Raw genomic sequence first — 23,777 nt, 5'->3', positions numbered from 1 at the left:
AGGTATATCAGGAGCTTAGAAAAGTTGATGAATCCATCCCCCTGTCTAACTCAAGATAGAGCAAGTCCCTATGACAGCTTTGTGTAGTAATAGTGTGAAATCTGGGTGGGAGAAAAAAATAGCCTTGTAAGATGAGGGTAGGTGTCCGTGCTGTGACCCATCCTGTCCCCTCCCTGGTGTCTTACAGTAAACAGCTGTTGTGTGACGTGATGATTGTGGCAGAAGATGTCGAGATAGAAGCCCACCGTGTGGTCCTGGCAGCCTGCAGCCCCTACTTCTGTGCGATGTTCACAGGTATGGTGAGCGGCCAACATTAACCCATGGTTATGGGGCTGCAACTCCACTGGGAGAATGTTGAGGGTGGTGACATGAGGGGAGGGAGGAAAGAGAAAGCCATTAGCCCACCATGAGGGGCTACTTTAAGCCAGATATTGTGCTTTGTGCCATGGAAGACTTGATGGAACCACGTCCAGGCTAGTTGGGCATGTAGCCCTTTCTACCATGAGGAAAAAAGATACACTCACATAGCTCATTAGTTCTCAAAACTCAGCATGCACCATCGTCATGTGGGCAAGGGTGTTAGCAATGTAGATTCCTGGGCTCATGGCCAGGCCTTCTGGTCTCTCACTTTGCAGATGGAGGACACTGAGGCTGAGACAAGGGAAGAGACTTGCTCAAGGTCACAGTGAATGAGTGGGACTTGGCTTCCTGGCAGCTGACCCAGTGCTGTACCAGCTGACCTACATATTGTCCTTCCTTAGCCCTTCATTCCAGACAGGGAACCTGGGCCTCCTCTGGCCTTTATAGGAGCGTGGAGGAGACTTGGAAAAGTGATGATAGGGCTTGAGGGGGATGAGAAATAGGTGTAATCAATATCTGGCCTTCAGTTTCAGCACCTTTGCCAACTTTCCAGGGTCCCTGTTTCCTGGGCATGTCCAATAGCCTTGTCCAAATTGATCCCATCTGTTAGTTCTGAGACTGAATTACCTGAAACCCACGGCTGAGCTTCCTGTCTGTAGTTCTTCTCAGTACCTCCCCTGAACCAGGTACCTTCAGTGCTCTGTAAATCACTGCTGACAGAAGGAGGCCATCTGGGCTTGGTGAGACACCCCAGAATGGGTCAGGTGTCCCTTCTACATGTTTTCCAAGTGCCTGTGCCTGCTCTGAGTGTGGCAACTGTCACTCTGCATTCCTGTCTGTTTCCTGGGATCTCTAATGTCCATGCCCTGGTATCTCATGTAACTGGCTGCTTTTCATCCTGCAAATGTCTCCTCCTCAGGCAGGTCGCCTCTTACCACTCTGGCCATAGTTCCACACCAAGCCTCTCTATCCTATAATTTGACTTTATCTTTTCATAACATTTATCGCCATCTGAAAATCATCTTGGTTTTTACCTGTCTCTCCTCACTAGAATATAAGCTCCAGGAGGACCTTGTTGGGCTTGTTTGTTACTATATCCTGAGCACCTGCTACATGGCAGGACACAAATATTTTTTAAATGAGTGAATGAAGTGTCTTCTACACTTGACTGTGAGCTTTGGGCACCTGGGGAACATGTCTTGTTATTGTTTAATCCTCCATGCCCAAATAAGTGAATGTCTGAAGAATGAATGCAAGCTTGCTAAGGATGGGTGAGTGCAGGCACACTTGCTGAATGGAGTGTAACCCTCTTCCTAATATGTTACACAGCTGAGCAAGACTGGTTTTGTTGGGAGAGACTTGAGATATGTGCATTGAGAGTTTGTCACATGTGTGTCCCCCAGGAGCTGGTCTCAACTTGGAGTGGTGCCTCTGCTAAGTGGACCAAGATACTCTTACCTCACTTTCAGCTTTGGGCCAGGAATTTCACATTGTAGCCTGGAAAACTAGCTAAGTTCAGTATCTGGAAATTTTGAGCTGCATTCCCTTTAGACTTGTCTTAAACCCTAGTTGCAAGGCCTTTATTTCCTTTTTTTTCCCCTTTCCTTCATCCATCTCTGTTTTAAAATATTTCATCTTGTCTGCAATAGTTATTTAGCTGTAACTTCAATAAATAGCTCTGCCAGTCATCCTTTGTTTGTGGGGTTTGGAAAGTTCAGTGTTGAGAGAGGAATCTGTTTGGAATTCCAATGAACTGTCATGCTGGCTCCACTGTTTGCTAATGAACTTGCCTCTGAAGTAGCTGAAGTGTCATAGCAAAACCAAAGTGATTTTACAAATTGGAAGAAAAAATGTTTCTGGGGCATTCTTAGATTCTAGGAATTGAAGGGACAGGAGAATCAGGAGAAGAAAGCAGGGTAATGCAATGCCCAGCCCTAACCTTCCACTGAATCTGGTTCCCATCCATCTTCCACCCATCCATTCACCCAGCCATCCAAATACTATTCACATGTTTTATTACAGATAAAAATCAGAAACTGTGGGCAAGCAAAAAGTAAAAAAATTATATGTATCACAACATCTAGATAAGAGTATGGTTTATATCTTTTTAGATTTTATATTTATAAATGTGTACATATACAAAACATATATTTGAGTTCATTTAATATATACAGTTGAATAGTCTTTTTTTTTTTTTTTTTTTGAGATAGAGTCTTGTTCTGTTGCCCAGGCTGGGGTACAGTGGCATAATCTCAGCTCACTGAAACCTCCAGCTCCTGATTTTCGTGGCTTAGCCTCCTGAGTAGCTGGGACTACGGGTGTATGCCACCATGCCTGGCTAATTTTTGTAGTTTTATTAGAGAATGAATTTCACCATGTTGGCAAAATGATCTTGAACTCCTGGCCTCAAGTGATCCACCTGCCATGGCTCCCAAAGTGCTGGGATTACAGACGTGAGCCACTGCTCCCAGCCGAAATAGCCTTTTTTGATGTATGTATTTAAAAAAAAATTGCTATTCATCTTCCTGGAATGTTCTTTCCTCTGTCTCTTTGCTTGCCTGACTCTGTACATCCTTCATTACTGCTTAAGCATCACTTCCTCAGGAAGGCTTCTATGACCTCTCTGGCTTAGGTTAAATTCCTTTGCTACTTACTCCCATGGTACTTTATGCTTCACTCTAGTATTACTACTCATCTTATTACTTCCTTAATATTTGATTTCCCTGGTCAATCATAAGCTTCATGAGAATAAGAGCTATACCTTTAAAATTCACCACCATGTCCTCGCTGCCTAGCATGGTCTTCCATATAGCAGGTGCTCAATACAAATTTGTTTAATTGAGCCTAGCAGTATATAATGAATATCCTTCCATGTCAATGAAATTGCAGTTACAACCTAATTTTAATGCTTTCATGTGATTCCATTATATATACTCTAATTGAAAATTCATTTCCTTCTTTGTTGGAAATCATAGTTTTATGTGATATTTTGTTATAAATATTGTTATAATGGAAATCCTTGCATCTTAATCTTTATTTACATTCCTGATTATTTTATTAGAATAGATTTCTAGAATAAGAAGTACTTGGTTAAAAGGTATGCACACCTTGAAGACTTTTGTGACATGTGCCACATTGATCTAAAGAACAGCTGTACTGGCTTATGCTCCCATCAGCGAGATATCTAAGATTTATATAGTTTTAAGGACCCTTGGTCTTGCCTAAACCTCGGTAAACAGGTACTAAAAAAAAATCCAGTAACATTGCAAAATTTTGTTCTAATTATCAGGTTCAGCTTCAAAACATGGAAAATGCATTGTGTGCTGGGGGTAAGAAGCTGAATCTCCTTAGGTCAATTTCTATCAGTATGATTAAAGCCAAAAGGAATATAAAATACAGGCTGTCTTCTGACTTGAGTTGTGTGATTATGATATTTTATCCAAGCTTAAATGTTTTTATTTTTTTGTCCTCTGAGTTCATGTTCTCCAAATGTCCTGATGTGGTTCCAAATGCTAATCCCACATTCCTTGACCATGTCCTGTGGACAATAACTTGGAATATGTGTGAAACTGAGATCTGAGTGCCCATCAGAGAGTGTCCCAATCCAGATAGTCTGTGAGAAGATCTGGGGTGAGCAGCCAACCTTTTTGCCCTTCATTGCTTTCAGCATTGCTTGAGTGTGGAGGCCAGTAGTTCTGTGTTCTGTCCATCTTTTTCCTAAAAGGACGGAATACTTAAGATTCTTTCCCCATCCTCCCCATCTGGCACCTCCATCCCAGGGGAAGCAATTTTACCCAAATCTCCTCATCAGTGTTTCTCTCTTTTTATCATGCCCTTTATCATGGCTTCTGTGTACTATAGTATTTGTATTCCATATGGATCCCTGACCTACATGTCATCTAGATATAGCCCCCCATTTTATGGTGTTAAAGGAACTGAGGTCTAAAGAATATATGGGCTTAGGGTCTTATGCCCATAATCATGCAATGGCTAAAAGACACTTGGGCTTCCATCCCACATGAAGTCCTGGGAGTGATCTGTCCCACTCATGTGGTCCTATTGTATTGTTTGTAGTGGCTGATTTAGATTGGTTTTTGTTTTTTAAAGAGGAGTTACTGTCCAGTTTTTATTAGATTTAGGCTGATGTTCAACTGGCATCTTTGAATATATGGTGAGTATAAATAGGGAGGAGAGGTCAGGAAAGTTCTGGGGGTGACAGACAAGAGGCTTAGACTTTGAGTAGGCACTAATCATCTGCAAAGCAGAACCATGAGGGCCTGGCTGTCTTATTCTCTTCCCAGGCATGAACTCTTTCCATAGAACTGTTGTTTCACCCTTGCTGCAAGCCAGACTCTCCCAGACCCTGGCCTGTGGCCGGTGTCTGTGTTCCCGGTGTTTGTATGGTGTACTGATGCCTTTGAAGAGCTCTACATAACATGCAGCTCAGCAAAACTGAATACAGTACCAGGCAATGGATGATGAGAGAGGGAGAACTAGGGAATAGAATTCTTTTCTTAGACAAAGTGGACCCTCAGGTAGGTTGTGGGGTAGTAGTTGTAGTAGATAGGGTCTGGTTTCTGAGAGTTTTGCCCCTGAGGAGTCAGAGATTAGGTGGATAGAATATTTCGGAAAAAAGGGATGGATGTGTCAGAGGCTGCCTGGGATTAAGGAGCAACGGCTTCACCTTCCATGTGATTATCTTCTAGAGTTAGTCATCTTTGGGCTAAGTGACAGTGACACAGGCCTTCTTCCTGTCCCTATCATATCACAATAAAGTCAGGCATCTTTTTCTGGCCCAGGAGACCCAGATTTGATGGTGAGGGAGCCAGCAATCCTGTCTAATCATGTTACTCTCGGTGCAGAAATGGCAGGTGTTTTGAGCAGGGATTTGGCTTGTGGTTCAACACAGGACTGTGTGGTGCCTAGGAATAAAGACTGCTATTCAGTCCCAATGGTTTCTCCATTAAGGTGCAACTGGTTTGACCAAGATGGTCTGAGGTAGACTTGTTTGGGTTTGGAGTAGCTCAGCCTTAAAACTGAGCTCACCATTGGAGATAAAAGAATGTTTTGTGAATGTTCATAGAAGAGGTCAGGAGTTGGTGATGTGAGGCCTCTTTGCTAAGGATTAAACACAAGATTGGTAATGCCACCTTGCATTGGGAGACGGTTGGAAAGGGCTTTAGAGTAATAATGACCTGGATTCCAATCTTACCTGCGTATGTGTGTGGAGAATTCACTTTCCTCTCTGATCCTCAGCTTTCTTATTGAAGAGACTGGAATAATAACAATAACAAGGGAACAAATATAGGTAATGGGTATAAGGCACTCAGCACTACGTAGATACTTAATCAAATCTACTTTTATTACTGTAGAGCACGTCATGGTTTTTAAAACTCTTGTGGATGTGGGTGGGGGGTGGTGATTAGGGTTGACTTTTTTTTCTTGTAGTCACTTTGTAATGATAGAGACATTTTTTCCTGACTTTGTGCTCCCTGTGCTTCCAGTTGGACAGAAAGATCTTTCCAGATGGAGGAGGGTTGAGATTCCAGGGAGAGTGGGTGAGGAGTGATGTCTGCCACTGTGGTTCTGCTGGATCCTGCTGTCCCAGCTCTCACAGTCTCATTGTTTCCTTTGATTCTCACACAGCCTTAGGCAGAACAGGGAATGTCCTTATTTCACAGGTGATATAGGGTAACCTATGGTTCAACAGAGGACTCTGTGGCACCCAGGAAGAAAGACTGCTATTTACTCCCAATGTGACATAAGAACCTGTGAACTAAGGACATTCCCCGATCTGCAGTCAAATGGCCCAGAACACTCACCTGCAGCAGGGCTGGCCGGGATTCAAGGAGATGGCAGTGTGTTTCTTTCTCTCCTGTGAGGTTAATGTCTTTGGTCTTCGTACTCAGCCCTGGCCAAATGAGTTGGCAGCCCAGGTTTTAGGACTTAGATGAGGATTAGGGGGAAGAAAGTTCAATAACCATCTTAATGTTCATGAAGAATCATTGTGCAAAAGTTTTAAGGATTTTCTTGTTTTCTCTCTACCCAGAACATGAGACTAAATTACAGCAGCAATTCAAGTTAGAAGCAAGAAGGTATTCTGTGACATAAGGACTCTTGAACACTCCATTTTCTTGTCCTTAAGGACATATGAACACTCCATTTTCTTGTCCTTAAGGACTCTTGAACACTCCATTTTCTTGTTTAAGGACATATGACTATGTAGGGGTGGTCGGTGGTTTAACTGTGGTGTTCTTCAGAGAGACCTGCCAGCCAGTCTATTCCTTTTTCATTCTCAAGGCTTTATTTACTTAATAATAGGGTTGTTTTTATACCAATGACCTGGAAGATGAGCTAGTGATTTTTCTAGACATCTTGAGTCTTCTGTGATCGTGAAAGATTTCCTTTCACTCCTTTATTCCATACTCCTCCCTCCTTCTCTTCTTTGGCAGTCTTCCACCTAAAAAGATCTCAGCTGTGCACATAGTGTGCTTGTTAGGATCTAGACTGAAGACTTGGATGCTTTTACCTAATAGGCTTCTGGGATTGCTTACACTTCTGGGCCCTCCTTGGTTCTCAGAGGTTGTTAAGTGCAAAGCCCTAAAGGTCTGAGGATTTAAAGAAGTTCAAGACACAGTCAGGCCAACATAATCTTTAACCTGATATTCTGCATCAGTCTTCTAACTGGTCAATCTGCCACCTGCTTTGTTTTCCCATTCCCAATCCATTCTCCATACTGTGGCTACAGTGCTTTTCCCAGTATAAAGATCTGACATATCCCTTACCTGCTTAAAATCTATTAGGGGCTCCCTGTTGCCCTTAGGATGAGGTGTAAGCTCCTTAGCATGGCCTGTAAGTCCCTCAAATGGTCCAGCTCCCACTTTCATCTACAGCCCTGTCTCATCATTCTTCCCTAATGTGTTCTAGCCAGACTGAACTTGTTGTGGTTCCCAGACAGGTCACATCCTTTGTTACCTCAGACCTTTCTATACACTATTCTGTCTGTCTGGGATACTCTTCCTCATTCTCACTTCTCTTCCGAATAACTATGACTCCTCCAGATCGGTGGCTCTTAACCATCATGCATCAATCTGGTGAAAACAATAGATTCTCTCCCTGGAAGAGCAAACCTGTGTTCTTATATGCTCATGGTTTCCCATGCAGCTTTAGGGTACAGGAATCCCTGGCTTAAGAACCTTTCAAGCTAAGTTCTCTTTTCTAACATTTGACATCTTTTGCAGTTATTGGTTTTCTTGTCTCTCTCTCCACTAGACTGAGCTCCATGAGGGTGGGGCTGTGACTTGTTAGCTGTTGTATTCTCTGGACCTAGTACAGTGCTTGACACATGAGGACATATCTGATTTATGTTTGATGAATGAATAAATGGGCAAATATCTGCCCTTGAGAGAATCATGTTCTCTTTGGAGAAACAGGACATGCATGTTAACAGATGATAAGTGGAAGATGGAAAGGGCTAAAAAGATGTGCAGCTGACAGCCATTCTCTGAAAGTTCTGAGCCTGAGGTGGCTTTCTGGGCCCCTTGGGAAGAGCTAGCAGAAGAGAGCACTTCGGTTGACCACACAGATGGAAGGACTTACATGACTCATCTTCTGTTTTCTAGAAATACTTTGTCAAACTATTAGAGGTGAGTGAAGGAGCAAGAACGACCAAGTCCTTGATGGTTTTTCTCCTCCAGAATTACTGAAGCCCATGGAATGAGATGTCAAGAGAATCTCTCTTCTTTTTTTTTCTACTCCAATAAATATTTTTGAAGTGCTTGTTTTATGCCAAGCACTTTGTTATGTGTTAAGGATATCTTGACAAATAAGCTTGACAAGATCTTAGCCACTTGGTTCTTTGCTAGGTATTAAGTACTAACTTGTCCTCAGAATTTGGACCAAGGCCTTGAGTTTGGGAATACTTTTATTAAGGTTATTAGTTAGGATGAGATTTTATTGAGGGATGTATTAGAAATGACACAGGGTCTAGAGTTAGGCCAAAGTTCAAATCTTCCTCCTGCCTCTGAGAATTTATGAGTAAATACCTCTTGAAATGCCAATTTTATAATTGGTAAACTGGAAGTAATACTGTCTACCTTCTGGACATGTTTCAAGGGTTAAATGAAATAATATGAGTCAGGTAAACATTAGGGTACCTTAGCAGAGGGTCTAGTACACAGTACTGACTAATATGACTATTTTTAGGCCCCATTTAAACTAAAGTCTTAGTTTGGTGTAGTAATTTTTGCTGGTTCATAAAATGATAAGATTGGATTATACAAGCTTTTTCAGAAAATAAGTGCTGTCTTTGAGACCCTAGTTTTTCTTTCACATCATTTTTTCTCTTGCTTATTTAAGTTTTAAGTACTTATTATAGAAAATTAGAAATTTAGGAGTCATGTAAAGGAGGAAGGAAAAGTCTCCTAAAGACCTACTGTCTAGGAAACTGTCTTAACCTTTTCTGAATCATAGATTCCTGTAAGAATCTGATAAAAATGACCTGTCATCTCCCTAGAAGAAGTGAACTTTTACACATATATAAAAATATTTTCATGCAATTCCAGGAGTTTCTATTTATTTACCCCAAAGTTGCAAAACCCTAACCTGACTTTCAACCACAGATTCCACAGGCAGAAAGCAATCAGCCCAGGCTCTGATTTACACTGCTGTGAGGGCTTCTGAATCTCTTGGTTCTTACAATCTGGCTGCTGTATTTTTTTAGTCTTATTTTTTGAGGACTAACTCATTAAACAAAGAATTGACTATCTTTGATTATCTTTGGCAGTATAATTACCAACTGGACCCTCATTAATGAACTTTTTAATAACTTCTGATTTCCTTGTGTATGCATGTTTTTGTTTGTGTGTCTCAATAAACTCAATAGAGAGATTGTGGAGCCTGTGTTATGGGTGGAAGAGGAATATACTGTTTTTCCCTGTTTTTCCTTACCTGTTTGTTCTACCCTAGGGTACTGTGCTGAGGCCTTTCACAGGCTTCCACTGGCAGTCAGAGGAGAGAGAACAGGGTGGAGGGTCTCAGGTCCACCTGATCTGGCAGGTGAGGGAGAAGGCAGGGTTTGGAATGTCTGCCCCATTACTTTCCTCCCCTTTCCAGAGTCATTCAGCTCTAGAACTATGTCAGGATGGGACTCTGGATTGGTGGAGGAATCATGTGCAGTCCATGCAGCTTGGAGGTGGGTGTCTGCAGCCCACATGCTGTACTGTACTTTATTTTCTTGGCTCTGGTGTATGAATTCCACAGAGAGAAAACAACCGCCCAGGCTTGGTTTCACACTCACATTAAGGCTTCTGGATCCCTTGTTTCTTGCAGTCAGGTTGCCCTTTATTTCCGTTTACAAAGACATGTGTTGCCTGTCTTTCCTGAAATCAGCAGCTTTTGCTGAATGGGCCTGGCTTTAGATAAACCCATGTGTTGTTTGCAGAGTGATGGCTGAAGGCAGGGGCCTCAGGACCATGGCAATGTGGTGCTGCCATTGCCTTTATTTACAGCCCTGCCTTCTCTCATTTTTGGATTATTATCAGGGCCTGCAGCTGTTCTCTGTGCCTGTGATCTAGCTTGCACCCTGCATCCAAAATTTCATTAATTCTCAATGGTGCTATCCCTGGGATAAAGTCCTCACTTGTTTACCTCACTTACAGGGCTTGTCAAGTCCTGGCCCCATCTACCTCTCCAGCTTCCTCCTTATCACTGTTACTCTGTGTACCAGCCAACCAGCCTCTCGTCATTTCACCAAAATTTATTCTTTTAATACTTTCCTCTCTTTGCACGAATGGTCCCCAGATTCAGCTCATCCTTCCTTACCTTTGCTGCCTGTAGAACTCTTCCTCATCCTCTAATACCTCGCTAAATGTGACCTCTTACTAGGATGTCTGACTGCAGTTCCCAGGAGAGATTTGTTGCTCCCTCCTCTGTGTTCTTGGGCTTTAGTATAGCGTAGCGGTTACAAGTGTGGATTCCAGAGTCAGACTTCTTGGGTTTCAACCCAACTCAGCCTCTTCCTAGGTGTGTGACCGTGGGCAAAATGAATTAGCTACCCTCCTGTGCTCAGTTTCTTCATCTGTAAAATGGGGATAATATTAATAAACCTCACAGGTTGTTGCGAGGATTAAAAGAGTTTAAAGTGCTTAACACAGTGTATGGCCATAGTTAGCTCTCAACAAATGTTACTTATTGTTATCACAACCCTTTGTGTATAATTCTGTCTACGAAGCTCTTATCACCTCTGTTTATAAATACTTTTATATGTCTGCCTTACTAGACTTGTGTTCCTTAAGGACAGGTACATATCTTGTTCACTTTTTCTGGCCTTGTATATGGAAGTTTACAACAAATGTTGGTTAAATGAGTGGTTGGACACAGATTTGCCTTCAAAATGGAAGTGGGCAATAGATAGAGTAAGGAATGCTTATGATTGGGTTTGTGGGTGATCACAGACCCAAAGGTGATGTGACCTTGAGGTTACCTGGTTTATCTCCCTCTGTGCCTGAATCCCTCTGCTACCTCCTGGAGCCCAGGCAGTGCTTTTACGTTTCCAAGACAGGGCAGGAGGCCATGTGGAAGGTAAACATATCCCAGGTGCCACATTCATGTCCTTTTTGTTTTTGTTGTAAACTCTAGGTGACATGTCTGAGAGTAAAGCCAAAAAGATAGAAATCAAGGACGTGGATGGGCAGACGCTGAGTAAGCTGATCGACTACATCTATACTGCTGAAATCGAGGTGACCGAAGAGAATGTCCAGGTATACTCAGGCTCACTAATAGCTCAGTGTATTGCACACTCAGGAGCCACTGTTTTACAGTGTCATTTTATTTAACTCTCACAACAATTCAGTTGGTTACTTAAGAGGAAACTATGGCTCTAGAGAGGTCAGGTGACTTGCTCTGGGCCACATGGTCAGGAGGTAAGCCAGCTGGTCCTCAAACTCATGCCTTCCTGGCTTGGGCACCCAGGCTGTTAGCCACTAGGCCATGATATCCCTGGATGAGCCTGGGCCCGGGAGTAGAAAGCCTTTAACTCATGTCAGTTCAAAATCTTGCAGAGGAAAAGCTGGGAGCTTGGGTGACTCCCCTTCTCCCCAGGTCACTGTCTTGTCTCAGAATTCAAATACCTGAAACTTTTGGGTACTAACAGTAAGTGCAAAGTAATTTGGCACAAAATGAGCAGAGGGGAGGTTGTAGAAGTCTATAATTGAAACCAGCTCTCTCTTCATCATATGTTTATTTAATAACTTTTTTCCTATAAAATACAAAGTGTTTCCAAACTTGGATAATTAGAAGATATTCTACTTTGGATCCTTATTGCCTGGTTAGGATTAAGAGGTACATAAAACAAGGTGCAGTTTGTGTGGACATAATGTTCACTGTTTGGAGGTCCTGAGCCCAGAAGCTTCTGTCTCATGAGGTTGGGTTGTGTTACCCTCCCAGCCTGTGGATGCATTCACCAATGTGAAAATTCTCTGAACCTCCTTATTTAGGGACTTTTAACCACTTCACTTTAAACTGTGGTTAGGTCAAGGGTGATGTTGGAGAAAAAACAAAAAAGATTGGGAAGGGGCTGGGCATGGTGGCTCACACCTGTAATCCCAGCACATTGGGAGGCTGAGGCAGGTGGATCACCTGAGGTCAGAAGTTTGAAACCAGCCTGGCTAACATAGTGAAACCCCATCTCTACTAAAAATACAAAAATTAGCTGGGCATGGTGGCGGGTGCCTGTAATCCTAGCTATTTGGGAGGCTGAGGCAGGAGAATCATTTGAACATGGGAGGTGGAAGTTGCAGTGAACTGAAGTCACACCACTGTACTCCAGCCTGGGTGATAGAACAAGACTCTGTCTCCAAAAAGAAAAAAAAAAAAAAAAAAGATTGGGAAGAAGACATTTTGGATCAAAATGTGGATTCTTCTTCATGCTGTTATGTATTTGCTGAGGTGGTTGCTCACAGGTTGTCTGTGAAGACAGGATCTATTGAGGATTTGGTACACTGAGAAGATGAGCATGGAGGCACTGGGGCTCTCCTGAAAGCCTCAGAAACAAGGGTCAGAGATCTGGGACTTTGTTAAATGGCTGTGAGAGCTACACTCCTATTCCCTTCCCAGCCACGTATACCTTGGAGATACCCTGAGTTGCCCTTCCATGGTGGAGGTACTAGCAGTCATAACTGACTTTTATAAGCAAACATGTGCCCATCAATTCACATGCATTATCCCATTCAATTGTCATAACCACCCATTGGACTGTACCAGTATGATCCCTCCTTTACAGCTGAAGAAACTGGTGCTCAGCAGGGTTAAATAACCTGCCATGGTCACAGAGAGAGTAAGTGGTAGAGTTGGGAGCTGAAGCCAGCCCCCAGTGCTGTGCTCTAAGGCTGTGATGAATTCTTGTTTCTTGTTAAATGAATGATCAGACATTGACTTTGGCTCATAATGATTTACAATAATAAAAACTGACATCAACTGAGCACTTCCTATGTACCAAGCACTGTGTTAACTACTTTAAATTTTTCTCATCTGATCCTCATAAGATGCCTTATTGTCCTCATTTTATTGTTGTGGGGAGAGAGGCATTGAGAGGTTAAGTAATTTGTCCACAGTTATATGGCTGGTAAGTGGAGGAGTCAAAATTTAAAATGACACTTAAACACAGTGCTCTTTGCCAGCTCTCCTGTTGGTCTATATACACCCCCCCCCACCTCTTTTCCTTTCTTTCTTTCTTTATGTGGCACTGATTCAGTGCCAGACCCACTGTGTGGCTAGGGCAGAGGCCCTGGGTGGCCCCAACACCTGGGCCCCTGGCTGGTGCCCTCCCTCCGTGCATGGCCCTGCCTCCCTGCAATTCCAGGAGTAGGTGCTTTCTGAGGCAGGGCATTTCCTTTTGTTTTTGCTAAAGGAAGCAAACCCTGTGACGGGATATCCTCTGCTGTGTTTTCATGTTATCTGAGGGAGGAAAAAAACATAACGAGGCCTGCACATGAAAAATGGAGGGGAAGCCATTGCAAGCTGAAGGGTCACCTGTAAACTCTTTGCCAGGGGCCGTTTCAGGGCCTGTTTTCCAGAAACTGTAATGCTGAGGTGGCAAAAGGCAAGCTAGAAGATTCTTGACTTAGGGTAATCTTCCATCATGATGGGTGGTTTTGGCCAATTACTCCTTCTCTGATCTCAGTCTCCTCCCTCTAGGGACCAGGCAGTACTGCCTTAGTGATTCTGAGGACAGTCTTGCTTCAGAGCTGAGGACCCACGCTTGGCCTCTTGTTCATAATCTTGTCATTCCTGCTGCTTTGAAGAGAAAAGAAGAGGAGAGGCGAGGAGAGGAGAGGAGAGCAGAGGGAGAGGAGAGGGAGAGGAGAGAAGAATAAATCCTCTCAAAGCCCTGTTGATGTAGGGAGAGGGAAGTGAAGACAGTCACATCATGGATGTGTTGCTGTCTTTTCTTTCAGAGCCTCTGGAGATGCGTTTTGTACTTGTTTCTAGATGCCAGAACCCCATTGGATGGGGCCTTACTTTAATCCCTGAGACCCAGAGCAGTAATACATCTTCCAGCCTCCAAGCCTTCCCTTCAGCATTCTGATTTCTTTTATTATTTTTTTCTTTTTTTAACACCTTCCTGTATGAAGCAAGTAGAAAGAAAAAAAAGCTTTGACTCTAAGCTAGTCTCAGTGGAAGATCAAAGAGAGGGAAAGAGCAATTAGAGAAACTGCAAGCGCATTCATTTTAGGAAGTCGGTTTGGGAAGTCTTTTGGGTAGGAGTGAACTCAAACAGGGGTATGAAGAGGTAGAAAGCCTTATAATTTTTGCCTACTAAGTGGGTATTGTGAACAGGAGGGAAGTTGAAAGCTATGTGGGTAGCTCTCTCCAGGGAAGTTTTAAAAATTAAAAGTGTAACCTAAGGAGTATATTCAGGAAATATATTTCATTTCTCTGGCTGGTTGTCATGAGCTTGAGAATTTAAGCACCACACTGTGCTGCTGTCTCCTTGGAAGAGGGGAAGGGGAAGGGACTGTGTGTCACTGGCATGATCTTGTGTATGTATATCGGGTGGAGGAACTCACTGGAATGCAATCTGGGGACAGATTGGACTCTCAGAAATCCTTTTGGGTGGTAGGTGGTGGGGAGAGGGCTGCTGTTGCATTCCTGCCTCTTCTTACATGTGGCCCTTTTGGGGTTACCACACCTCTGAGTAGGGTGTATGCTGGCTGATGTTTGATGGCTTCCTCTTCCTCAAGACTTCTTAGGGTCACTGGTTCAAGGTTACTGCTCCCTAGGTTGAACACCTATCCTAGTTTGCCCAGAAGTGAGGGGCTTTCTGGGATGTGGGACTTTCAGCAGTAAAAGGGGCAAAGTCCCAGAAAAATCAGCATGATTGGTCAGCCTACGGCCTTAACTCCAGTCTTAACTCTAGCTGATACTGGCCAGTGGGTGTCATGGAGGTCATCTGGAGATTGGGAGCAGAGCTTTTTATTCCTGGTGTACATTCAACAAGAATGGTTAATGGATCACCGTTTGACTAGCAGGCAGAGACTAATCTGGTCCTGGAATCTGTTCAGCCATGCTGAACAAGCTCACAGGTTAATTGAGTTTCCCAGTTTATGGCTGCTTAGTGGGGATGGTGGCTGTTTAGTGGGGATAGAGTTCAGGTAGCTAGATTTGGATTCTGGCTGTGTTTACTTATAGTCTAAAACTCTCAGAAGAGGGTGATTTTATCTTTTTCTTTCTCAGGAATGAATTAGTGGTTCAGAGAATACCACAGACATGGTGTTAATTTACTGTTTTCCTGCTGGGGATATAGGATAGTGGAAGAGAGGGTGGAGGAAGAGAAAAAGAGCACATTTTCTAGAACTCAGCTGTCGTGAGGGAGAAGTGTAAGCCTGTGGGTGGGAGCAGCTTTCCTTGCTGAGCATAGGCATTTGGCTCAGAAGTTCGAGCACTGATAGTGGAGGCTGTTGGTGGTTGTTGCCTGTGGGGAGGGATAATGAAGGGTGACCGACTGTCCCACTTTTAGCCCTGAAAGTCCTGGGAAGCCCCTCAGTCCTGGGAAAACTAAGACTGTTGGTAACCCCAGTGGAGGGACAAGGCCCCCAAATGGCAGTGGGGCAGAGTTTTTGGCCTGAGTACATTAAACTGATGAGAGTCAGAGCTGAGGACTCAGAGCTGTCTTGGGAGAAAGACTGAGCCCAGAATTTAAATCATTTAAAAAAAAATCTTGTTTAAGTGTCCTGAATCAAGAAAACAAATGCATCTGCAGCCGATATCTTCCTGGGCAAGCCCTCGTGGCTGGAAACAGCTAGAGTGTAGCTGGTTCAGTCACTCTCAGAGCCAGGACAGCAGCTGAGAGCAAAGGCCTGGGACAAGGGGATTATTTTGGGGTGAAATGGATGCTAGGGTCCCCAAGATAAGCAGCCTTAAATCAAGCTATTATACAATGTGATTTTTTTTCTAAATTTCTTTTTGGAAAATCATGCTCAGACTACCTGCTGCTTCCATAGGTGAAGGGCAGGGTGGCAGAGCTGGAGTGAAACACAACTTTGGCCTTTTGTCCTGTATGTTTGATCTAGAGGCAGGCTTCAGCAGCTGAGAGGAAGTCCTAGGGAAACTTGACAGAGGCTGGCTGGCTGAGAACCCAGCAGGCCTGCTCAAGCCGGTCTTCCCTGGCCTTTAGGAAAAACACATGCACATACACCTGAGCAAGAACTATTTCTGTCTTCCAGGATATAGAATAAATACTCATGTGTCCTGTGACCTTTTAAATGGAAACTTAACTCTCCTTTCTCTACGAATGTACCCAAAGATGATCTTTGCTTTGTATCTGTTTGATGGGAGAATAAAGTTTCATTGCCTGAGTCCTGAGGGATTTGGGATGAATCTTGTTCCAGTAGACTCTAAGCTCCAGCAGAACAGTATCTGGTTTCTCTTGCTTACTCTTGAATCCCAGAGCCTAAACTAGTGGCTGGCACACAGATGTTCAGTAATTAATAATAATTCATTATGTACCTTTCTGAATGAGGACAGTATACTGAGGGTGGTGGGACAGTGGTTCTAAAACTTGGCTGTACATGAGAAGCATGTGGGGAGCTTTGAAAAACATCTTAATGTCCAGGGCACCCTCCAAAACTATTAAGTTAGATTCTTTTAGAGCAAGACCCAGGCATCAGTATTTTTAAAACTCTTAAGATTCCAGTGTGCAGCTCAGTATGAGAACCACTCTGTGTGTGTGTGTGTGTGTGTGTGTGTGTGTGTGTGTGTGTGTGTGTGGAGTTTTTTTACTCAAAGTGTGGTTGGTGGACCAGCAACTGCAAGCATTGCTAGGGTTCTTGTTAGAAATGCAGGCTCTCAGATCCCATCCTAGACCTAATGTATTAGAATCTGCATTTTAATAAGATCCCCAGGGATTAAAGACCGGGAAGCATGGCTGTAGGGATACAGAGAATCTGCTGGTGTTTAGGGTCCATGAAGTGCAGAGTAGGGGGAAATAAGGCTGGAAAGCAGGCTGGGAAGTTTGGACTTATTGGGCAGGCAGTGGAGAGCTGTGAAAAGATCTTGAGCATAGGAGTGATATGATAGGAACAGAGGGATGAGTCCCTGCCAGTGGAATCCAGTGTCTGAGAATGTCACCTTCTCTTGCAGGTGCTGCTACCAGCAGCCAGCTTGCTACAGCTTATGGATGTTCGGCAGAACTGCTGTGATTTCCTGCAGTCTCAGTTGCATCCCACAAATTGCCTGGGGATCCGTGCATTTGCAGATGTGCACACCTGCACTGACCTTCTGCAGCAGGCCAATGCGTATGCAGGTAATGGGGAGCCGGGCTGCTGCACCTCCTCCGAGTTTGTGGCTCTAATCACCTGGCCTTCTGCAGACTCCTCAAAGATTATGAGAAGTGGTCTCTGCTGTGAAGCAGCTACGGTTTAGTTAGGAATACAAGATCCAGGTGGAAAGATAATTAATGGTAGGAAAGTTAAGCTCATTGCCAAGTGGAAAATGATTAATTGCCAAATGGATGGTACAGACAGTAATTTTCACTAGAGTAGAGGAAGGAGATCTGAGAAGACTTGTGGGGTGGGGAGAGTAAATTGAGCTAGGTCTTGAAATAAACAGTTTTTGGTATTATTAAGGAAACCTTCACTTTCGTCAGATATTCCATGAACATGCTTTTAAAAGTCACGTCCTATTGAAGGGCTTATAATGATGAGGGGTACCCTGCTCCACCTTTCCACCCTGAGTCTTGTGCTGCACAGCCACTGACTTTCAATCCTTAAAGAATTAAAATGCAGGTTCTGATCCAGCTAAAAGCTACGTCATCTGCTACCCACTTCCGTTTATCAAAATAATATGTGTAACTGCTGTTTTTGGATTTATTAATTTTAGATATTAATTGTTGACTTCTCCAGAAGAATAAGGTTGAGCTTTTTCATACTTTCTTCTTATACACATGCAGCCATCCCCCTCTTTATTGTCCAGATATCATTTCCACAACTGAACTAAATAATCTGTTACAGGGATTTTTAAATCAGAAAACGAATCAGAAGGGCAGTTAATAATTGTGTTTTTCTCTTGCACAGTGTATGGTTCTACCACTAATTCTTGTTGGAACAGTCCTCAATACATCAGATAATCTGTTGATTCACTTATTTTTCTTGGAGATATTCCCTGCGCTAGAGCTTGTCACTTTATTATTTTAATAGGGTTTTGGAAGGGAGTAGAAATGAACATTTATATTCAGTCCACCATGTTTATTTAGCTAGCTGGAAAGAAATCTTCATTGCCACTTGTTGCAGTCTGAAGAAAGATGATGAATGACTAGGAAATAGGCCTGATCATTTTAATTGATAAATTCAGCCATGGCCACCTTCTTGCCTTGTAATAAAGCAACTCATTCTTTTCCCTGCCCAAACACTGTCATGGCTGCTATTCTGTTCAGTGTCTCCTGCAGCTAGTGTCTGGAAATTAGCTGAGGACTACTGGCTGCCCACCTGCCAGCTAGCTACCTGTGCTGTGTTAGCCTGTTGGTCAACAAAGCAACAAGCAGCTGTTCTGTTTCTTGGCATGCTTTTTGTGTCTGATTAAGTCCCTGACCCCAGGAGCCTGCAGAGACTTTCATGTCTCCCCACAATCTGTTTCTGAGGGCACACATGGGAGCAGTTGTAAAGATAGTCTTGATATGATGATTTTTGTGAAGGATATTACCCAGTAGCCCCAATTCTGAGTCCTGCTGATTCTTTCTGGCTCTAAACCTTGACTCTTCTGTTTCTCTGCTATTCCTGTGCTCTCTTTCCCCTGCATATTCTCCACTGCCTTTCCACATTTGCTTAGGAAGCCCCTTCTCTCCCTGGGGAGGATGCTCAGTGAAGCCTTTGAAGAGGTTACTTTCTAGATGGGTGGATGTGTTAAGATTTTGCTTTAGCAGGAGCCAAGCTCTTTGCTAAGGCAAGCATTTTCTGTGCAGATTATTTTCACAAACATTTGCTAGTGTAGTGGCAAAGGAAGAGTGCTTAGATGTCAGAAATTACATGTCAGAAATTCTGTCTTCTTCTGAGTCTCCTCTTACCAACCGTCTCCTTCCACATAGCATGTGCATGCACGTGTGTGCACACCTAGCACATGTCCCACCCTAATTGGCTGATACAGTTGTCTGAGGTTTGGGGAGTATACTGAATCCCCACCTTTTTTAAAATTTAAAATTACATTTTAGATTCAAGGGTACATGTGCAGGCTTGTTACATTTGTATATTGTGTGAATCTGAGCTTTGGCTTCTGTTGATCCCATTACTCAGATGGTGGATATAGGACTCAATAGAAAGTTTATCAGCCCTTGACCCCACTCCTTGGGGAGTCCCCAGTGTCTGTTGTTCCCATCTTTATGTCCATGGGTACCCAGGATTTAGTTCCCACTTACAAGTGAAAACGTGATATTTGGTGTTCTGTTTCTGTTTGGTTAATTCACTTAGGATAATGACCTCTAGCTGTGTCCATGCTGCTGTAAAGGACATGATTTTGTTCTTTTTTATGGCTGCGTAGTATTCCATGGTGTATATGTACCACATTTTCTTTATCCAATCCACTGTGGATGGGCACCTAGACTGATTGCATGTCTTTGCTATTGTGAATAGTGCTTAATGAACATATGTGTGCATGTGTCTTTTTGGCAGGACAATTTATTCTCCTTTGGGTATATACCTAGTAATGGGATTGCCGGGTCAAATGGTGGTTCTATTTTCAGTTCCTTGAAAAATCTCCAGACTGCTTTCCACAGTAGCCGAATTAATTTACATTCCGACCAGCAGTGTATAAGTGTTCCCTTTTCTCTGCATCTGTTGTTTTTTGACTTTTTAATAATAGCCATCCTGACTGGTGTGTGATGGTATCACATGGTAGTTTTGATTTGCATTTCTCTAATGTGAATCCCCACCTTTAACAGAGCTCCCAGGCTCTTCTGGCCTGGCTTTTCCCAACTTTAATGTCTGTGTTTTCTCCCTTTGCCCCTTGCACTGTATGATGATGAGACTCATCTGTGGGAGAGAGTGCAGCAGATGCAGCTGGGAACACATCCATCTTTCTGGTACTCCTTGGTCCTGTTGCTGTCATTGTGACTGAGTTCTGTCTGCATTACGGGTGTGTATGTGCAGCCATCTTGATGAATTATCCTTAGTTAGTGCTTATTGAGCTCTCACTTTGAGTCATACCTTATGTTAAGCATTTTATTGGCCTCATCCCATTTAATGCATATAATAGCCAAGGAAACCAGAGCATAGAGAGGTGAAGTAATTTGTTGAGGTCACATAGTGACAGAAGGGACAAAAGGCAGGATTCAAGCCCAGACTATGCCGACTCCAGAGCCAGTGTTTATTACATTCTACAGCTTCCAGGCCCAGTTTGGACATAAGGACTCCCTGTGAATCTGTAACCGAGGAGTGCATGTGGCTAGAGTTGGCATTTTCCAATGGATGCATGTTCCTGGAAGCCTGTGCAATGTAGTCACCAAATCCCAACAACCAGGCAGTGTAGACAGACATCCAGCTGTCCACTAGACAGGGTATGTCATCACCTTGGGGTGGAGAAACGACCATGTGGGTGTCTTCTTCTCTTTCTTGTTGGATGACTTCCTCTCAGACACATGGAGCCTGTTCCTTCACTGCATGAGTGAGCAGGCCCTCCTACTTTCCCTGGCTGGGTCAGCATGATCTTCAGGCTAAGAGTTTCCTTCCTGTTATGTAGGCCTTCTGTGGAGCCTGTGACCCTCTCCTGGGCGGCTTTCTCTGTAGCTGTCTGCTGTGCACACTAGGGAGATAATATTTTTAAAGTAGTATAATGTAGATGATAAGGCCATGATGCAAAGATGTTAAAAGAAGGGTATGAAGGCTAGATTGTGCAGTGTTTAGAGAAGAAGTAGAAAACTATTATCCATGCTTACTCCCTTGAACCTACCCACTGATGTGGGCCTGCTTTTTTTCTTGGTCTTGTACCCCTGATTTTAGATGGAGCCTGGTGTTCTCTGCCATCGCTGCCTCTTGAGACAGACCTGTGACCTCATTCTATTGTAAGTACAGGGATGCAGGCACCCACTAGGGTCACATACAAGGGAAAGCATTGGTCTCCATGGTCACAGGCCTCCATGGACACAGGCCTTGAGTTAGAAAGTATTTCATGCCAACAAACTATAAGGAGACCTTCCATATCGGAACTCGGAATCAGACCAGCTAACACTTTGGATCTGAGTAATCCTGAGCCTATTTTCTCCTCTCTGTGATGGGAGTAGCACATCCTATCCTGTCTCCAAGGTAATTTGGAGATTGGGGGAATGGGGAGGAGAGCATCCTATGGAAGTAGACACCACTGGGGCTATGCTGTGGAGCCTCCCTGCCAGCCTCATCATCTGCAGTGAGGGAGCCTCAGAGTTGGGTCCAGGCAGGAGAGACAAGAATCCTCAGGTACTGCTGCTGCAGATCACATGCACTTTGTGGGAGGAAGGCCATATCCAGGACTTCTGGTTTTGGTTTCTCTTCATCTAGGTGTATGGTGCGGGCAGGTATATCCTGTACAGTCTTCCCTACTCTTCCCAGTTTCTGGCTAGCTTTGCTTTGCCTTCACTTATCTGTAGATTTGTTTTGCTGCTGAATTCTCTTTCTTTTCCTTCTCTAAAAAGCTTTCTTTTTCTATACTTATCGTTATTGTTGTTGTTATTCTTGCTATTTTAAGAAAAATTCATCCCTGACTATTACAGAAATAGCACATAGGTGGAAAGAAGATACCATAATCCTACCTAGAGAGACCTGCCTGCAGCACCTTGATGTATATCCTTCCAGATCTTTTTCACTGTATATGTGTGCTTTCCAGCTTAAAAAGCATTCTAGCCAGGTACAGTAGCAGGCGCCTATAGTCCCAGCTACTTGGGAGGTTGAGGTTGATAGCTCAAGCTGTCATGCATAGCATGAGCCCAGGAATTTGAGTCCAGCCTGGGCAACATAGCAAGATACTCCATCTCTTAAAAAAACATTCTTAGCGGTATATTCTGAATGTCTTTCGGTGTTAGCAGATACATTTCTATACCATTGTTTGAAAAATTTAGGTAATATGTTCAATAAAAGCAATTTATACTGATGACCAAAAAAATGTAAACAGTACATAGAGGTATAAAATGCAAAGCCAGTCTTCTCCCAGGCTGTCTCTCTGAAGTGGGGAGATCCTTGGTATCCCTACAGAATTTATGTATTATGCTTTTGAACTTACACAAACAGAAGCACTCTGGACCCATTGTACTTTTGTTTGACAATACAATCTTGCAATTATTTTCAGACCCTTGTGTATGGCTATATCGTATTCTTTTAATCTTTTGCATCACATGGATGAGGTATAATTTATTTAACCAGTCTTCTATCAATGGACATTAACGATTCCGGTTTTTTCTTTTATTTAAAATGCTTCAGTGAGAATTCTTATACATAATATTTTGGAGTACACTTACTTGTGTACCTACAGGATGCAATCTTAGTAGCATAATGGTTGGGTCAAACTTTTTTTGATACATTAAACTTTTTTTGATGGATGTTTGCCAACTTGCTCTCTAAACAAATGTGACTTTATTTTAAAGCCAGTTCTTGGCTTCTGATAGGTCCTCAGCTTTTCCAGCAAGACGACAACTTTGTAGGGCCTGAAGCGTCATCTCTATATCTAGCTGCCTCTTTGGTTTCCTGTTTGGAAGAGTCCTGTCTCTTCCTGCTGTGGCAGTCTCTCCTGCTTCCTCTGGATTCAGTCTCCTCCTCAGGAAAATCCCCCAGATCTTTGCTATGATATATGTTATTCTAGGGTGAAGAGGGTAGGTACACATGTAGAAGCCGACTGCTCAGGCCCTTGTCTCAGCTAATGGCATCGCAGTCTTTCTGGGCGGCGAGTAGCTGGGAAATGGACCCCAGTGTCTTTCACAGCCCGTTCCTTATACCTCGTTACTGTTGTTTCCAGGGACTGCTTAATCTTTAACCTCAGAGGCAGGACCCAGGTTTATGGGGACTTCGTTGTTTGGTAATTAGAGAGCCATGCACTGGGCCATCAGCAGAGCTGTTTGGGAGGGATGTTAATGGGCCTTCATTAATGAAATGGCAATTAAAATTCTTTGGACATGTTGTTTACATCAGTCTGCCAAAGCTAAGCGAAACCTCCAGCCACAGGATGGAAAAGCCATTGGATTTCATGTGCTTGTGGAGAGAAATGACCTTTTTTTGACGGATTGAGTCATCTGAGATCATGGAATGAAGTAATTAAATTAAGGGCAGCACAAAAATTTGGAGAAACGTTAGAAAACATAAACCTCTGACTCAGTGAGAGTCCCCTTCTAAAATTGCTGCTTCTAACTTGTCACCATGAAATAATGATGATGATAATGATGGGCGTTTCTATCATTTTTGAATACTTGCTAGGTGCCAGGAATGATGTTACGTGATTCATAGGCATGGCCTCATTTTGTTCACCTAAGTATAAGAGATAGTTATAATTTTCTCAGATTATAGGTGAAGGCACTGAAACTCCAGAGAGGTTTGGTAACTTGTCCAAGATCATATATTAAAAGTTTGTAAGTGGTAGTGCCACAGCGAGGCCAGCTGACTGCAGAGGTCTGTGTCCTAAGCCCCAGCTAGTTATTTCCCACCCCCCCAGACCAGCGCAGCCTATTTTCCCCTGATGGTTGCCTCACTCCTGCTTCTCTTAGATTTTCTGCTTCTAATTTGAAGGTGGCAAATGAGGCAGTCGTGCAGACATAGATAGTTTTTGTTGCTTGCTCTTTGTTAGGATTTTAGGAAACTTCCCTTGTTCCATTTTCTGGGTTATGGGGAACCTCACTGTTGAATCAATAGCACTGTTATGGCCCTTGGCTGTGTGTGTGTGTGTGTGTGTGTGTGTGTGTGTGTGTGTGTGTGTGT

The 23,777-nt window shown here is 43.3% G+C and overlaps 1 protein-coding gene across 6 annotated transcripts in view; it reads left to right on the top strand.

Annotated features, from left to right (window-relative positions):
• The window catches only part of KLHL3 (kelch like family member 3), a 122,844-nt gene that overhangs the window by 27,430 nt on the left and 71,637 nt on the right, over nucleotides 1–23,777 (top strand). For 5 of the 6 annotated variants that reach the window (XM_032250508.1, XM_032250513.1, XM_032250507.1 and 2 more), the window contains exons 3-5: nucleotides 188–294; nucleotides 10,999–11,120; nucleotides 16,999–17,161. In XM_032250508.1, the coding sequence (XP_032106399.1) occupies nucleotides 188–294; nucleotides 10,999–11,120; nucleotides 16,999–17,161 (392 nt within the window). The remainder of the gene's footprint in view (nucleotides 1–187; nucleotides 295–10,998; nucleotides 11,121–16,998; nucleotides 17,162–23,777) is intronic. The other variant, XM_032250511.1, reaches the window with a different exon arrangement.

Source organism: Sapajus apella, unplaced genomic scaffold (assembly GCF_009761245.1).
Source record: "Sapajus apella isolate SASKATOON/1434 unplaced genomic scaffold, GSC_monkey_1.0 scaffold71, whole genome shotgun sequence".
NCBI lineage: Eukaryota > Metazoa > Chordata > Mammalia > Primates > Cebidae > Sapajus > Sapajus apella.
This window is presented reverse-complemented; position numbering and strand designations above follow the sequence as displayed.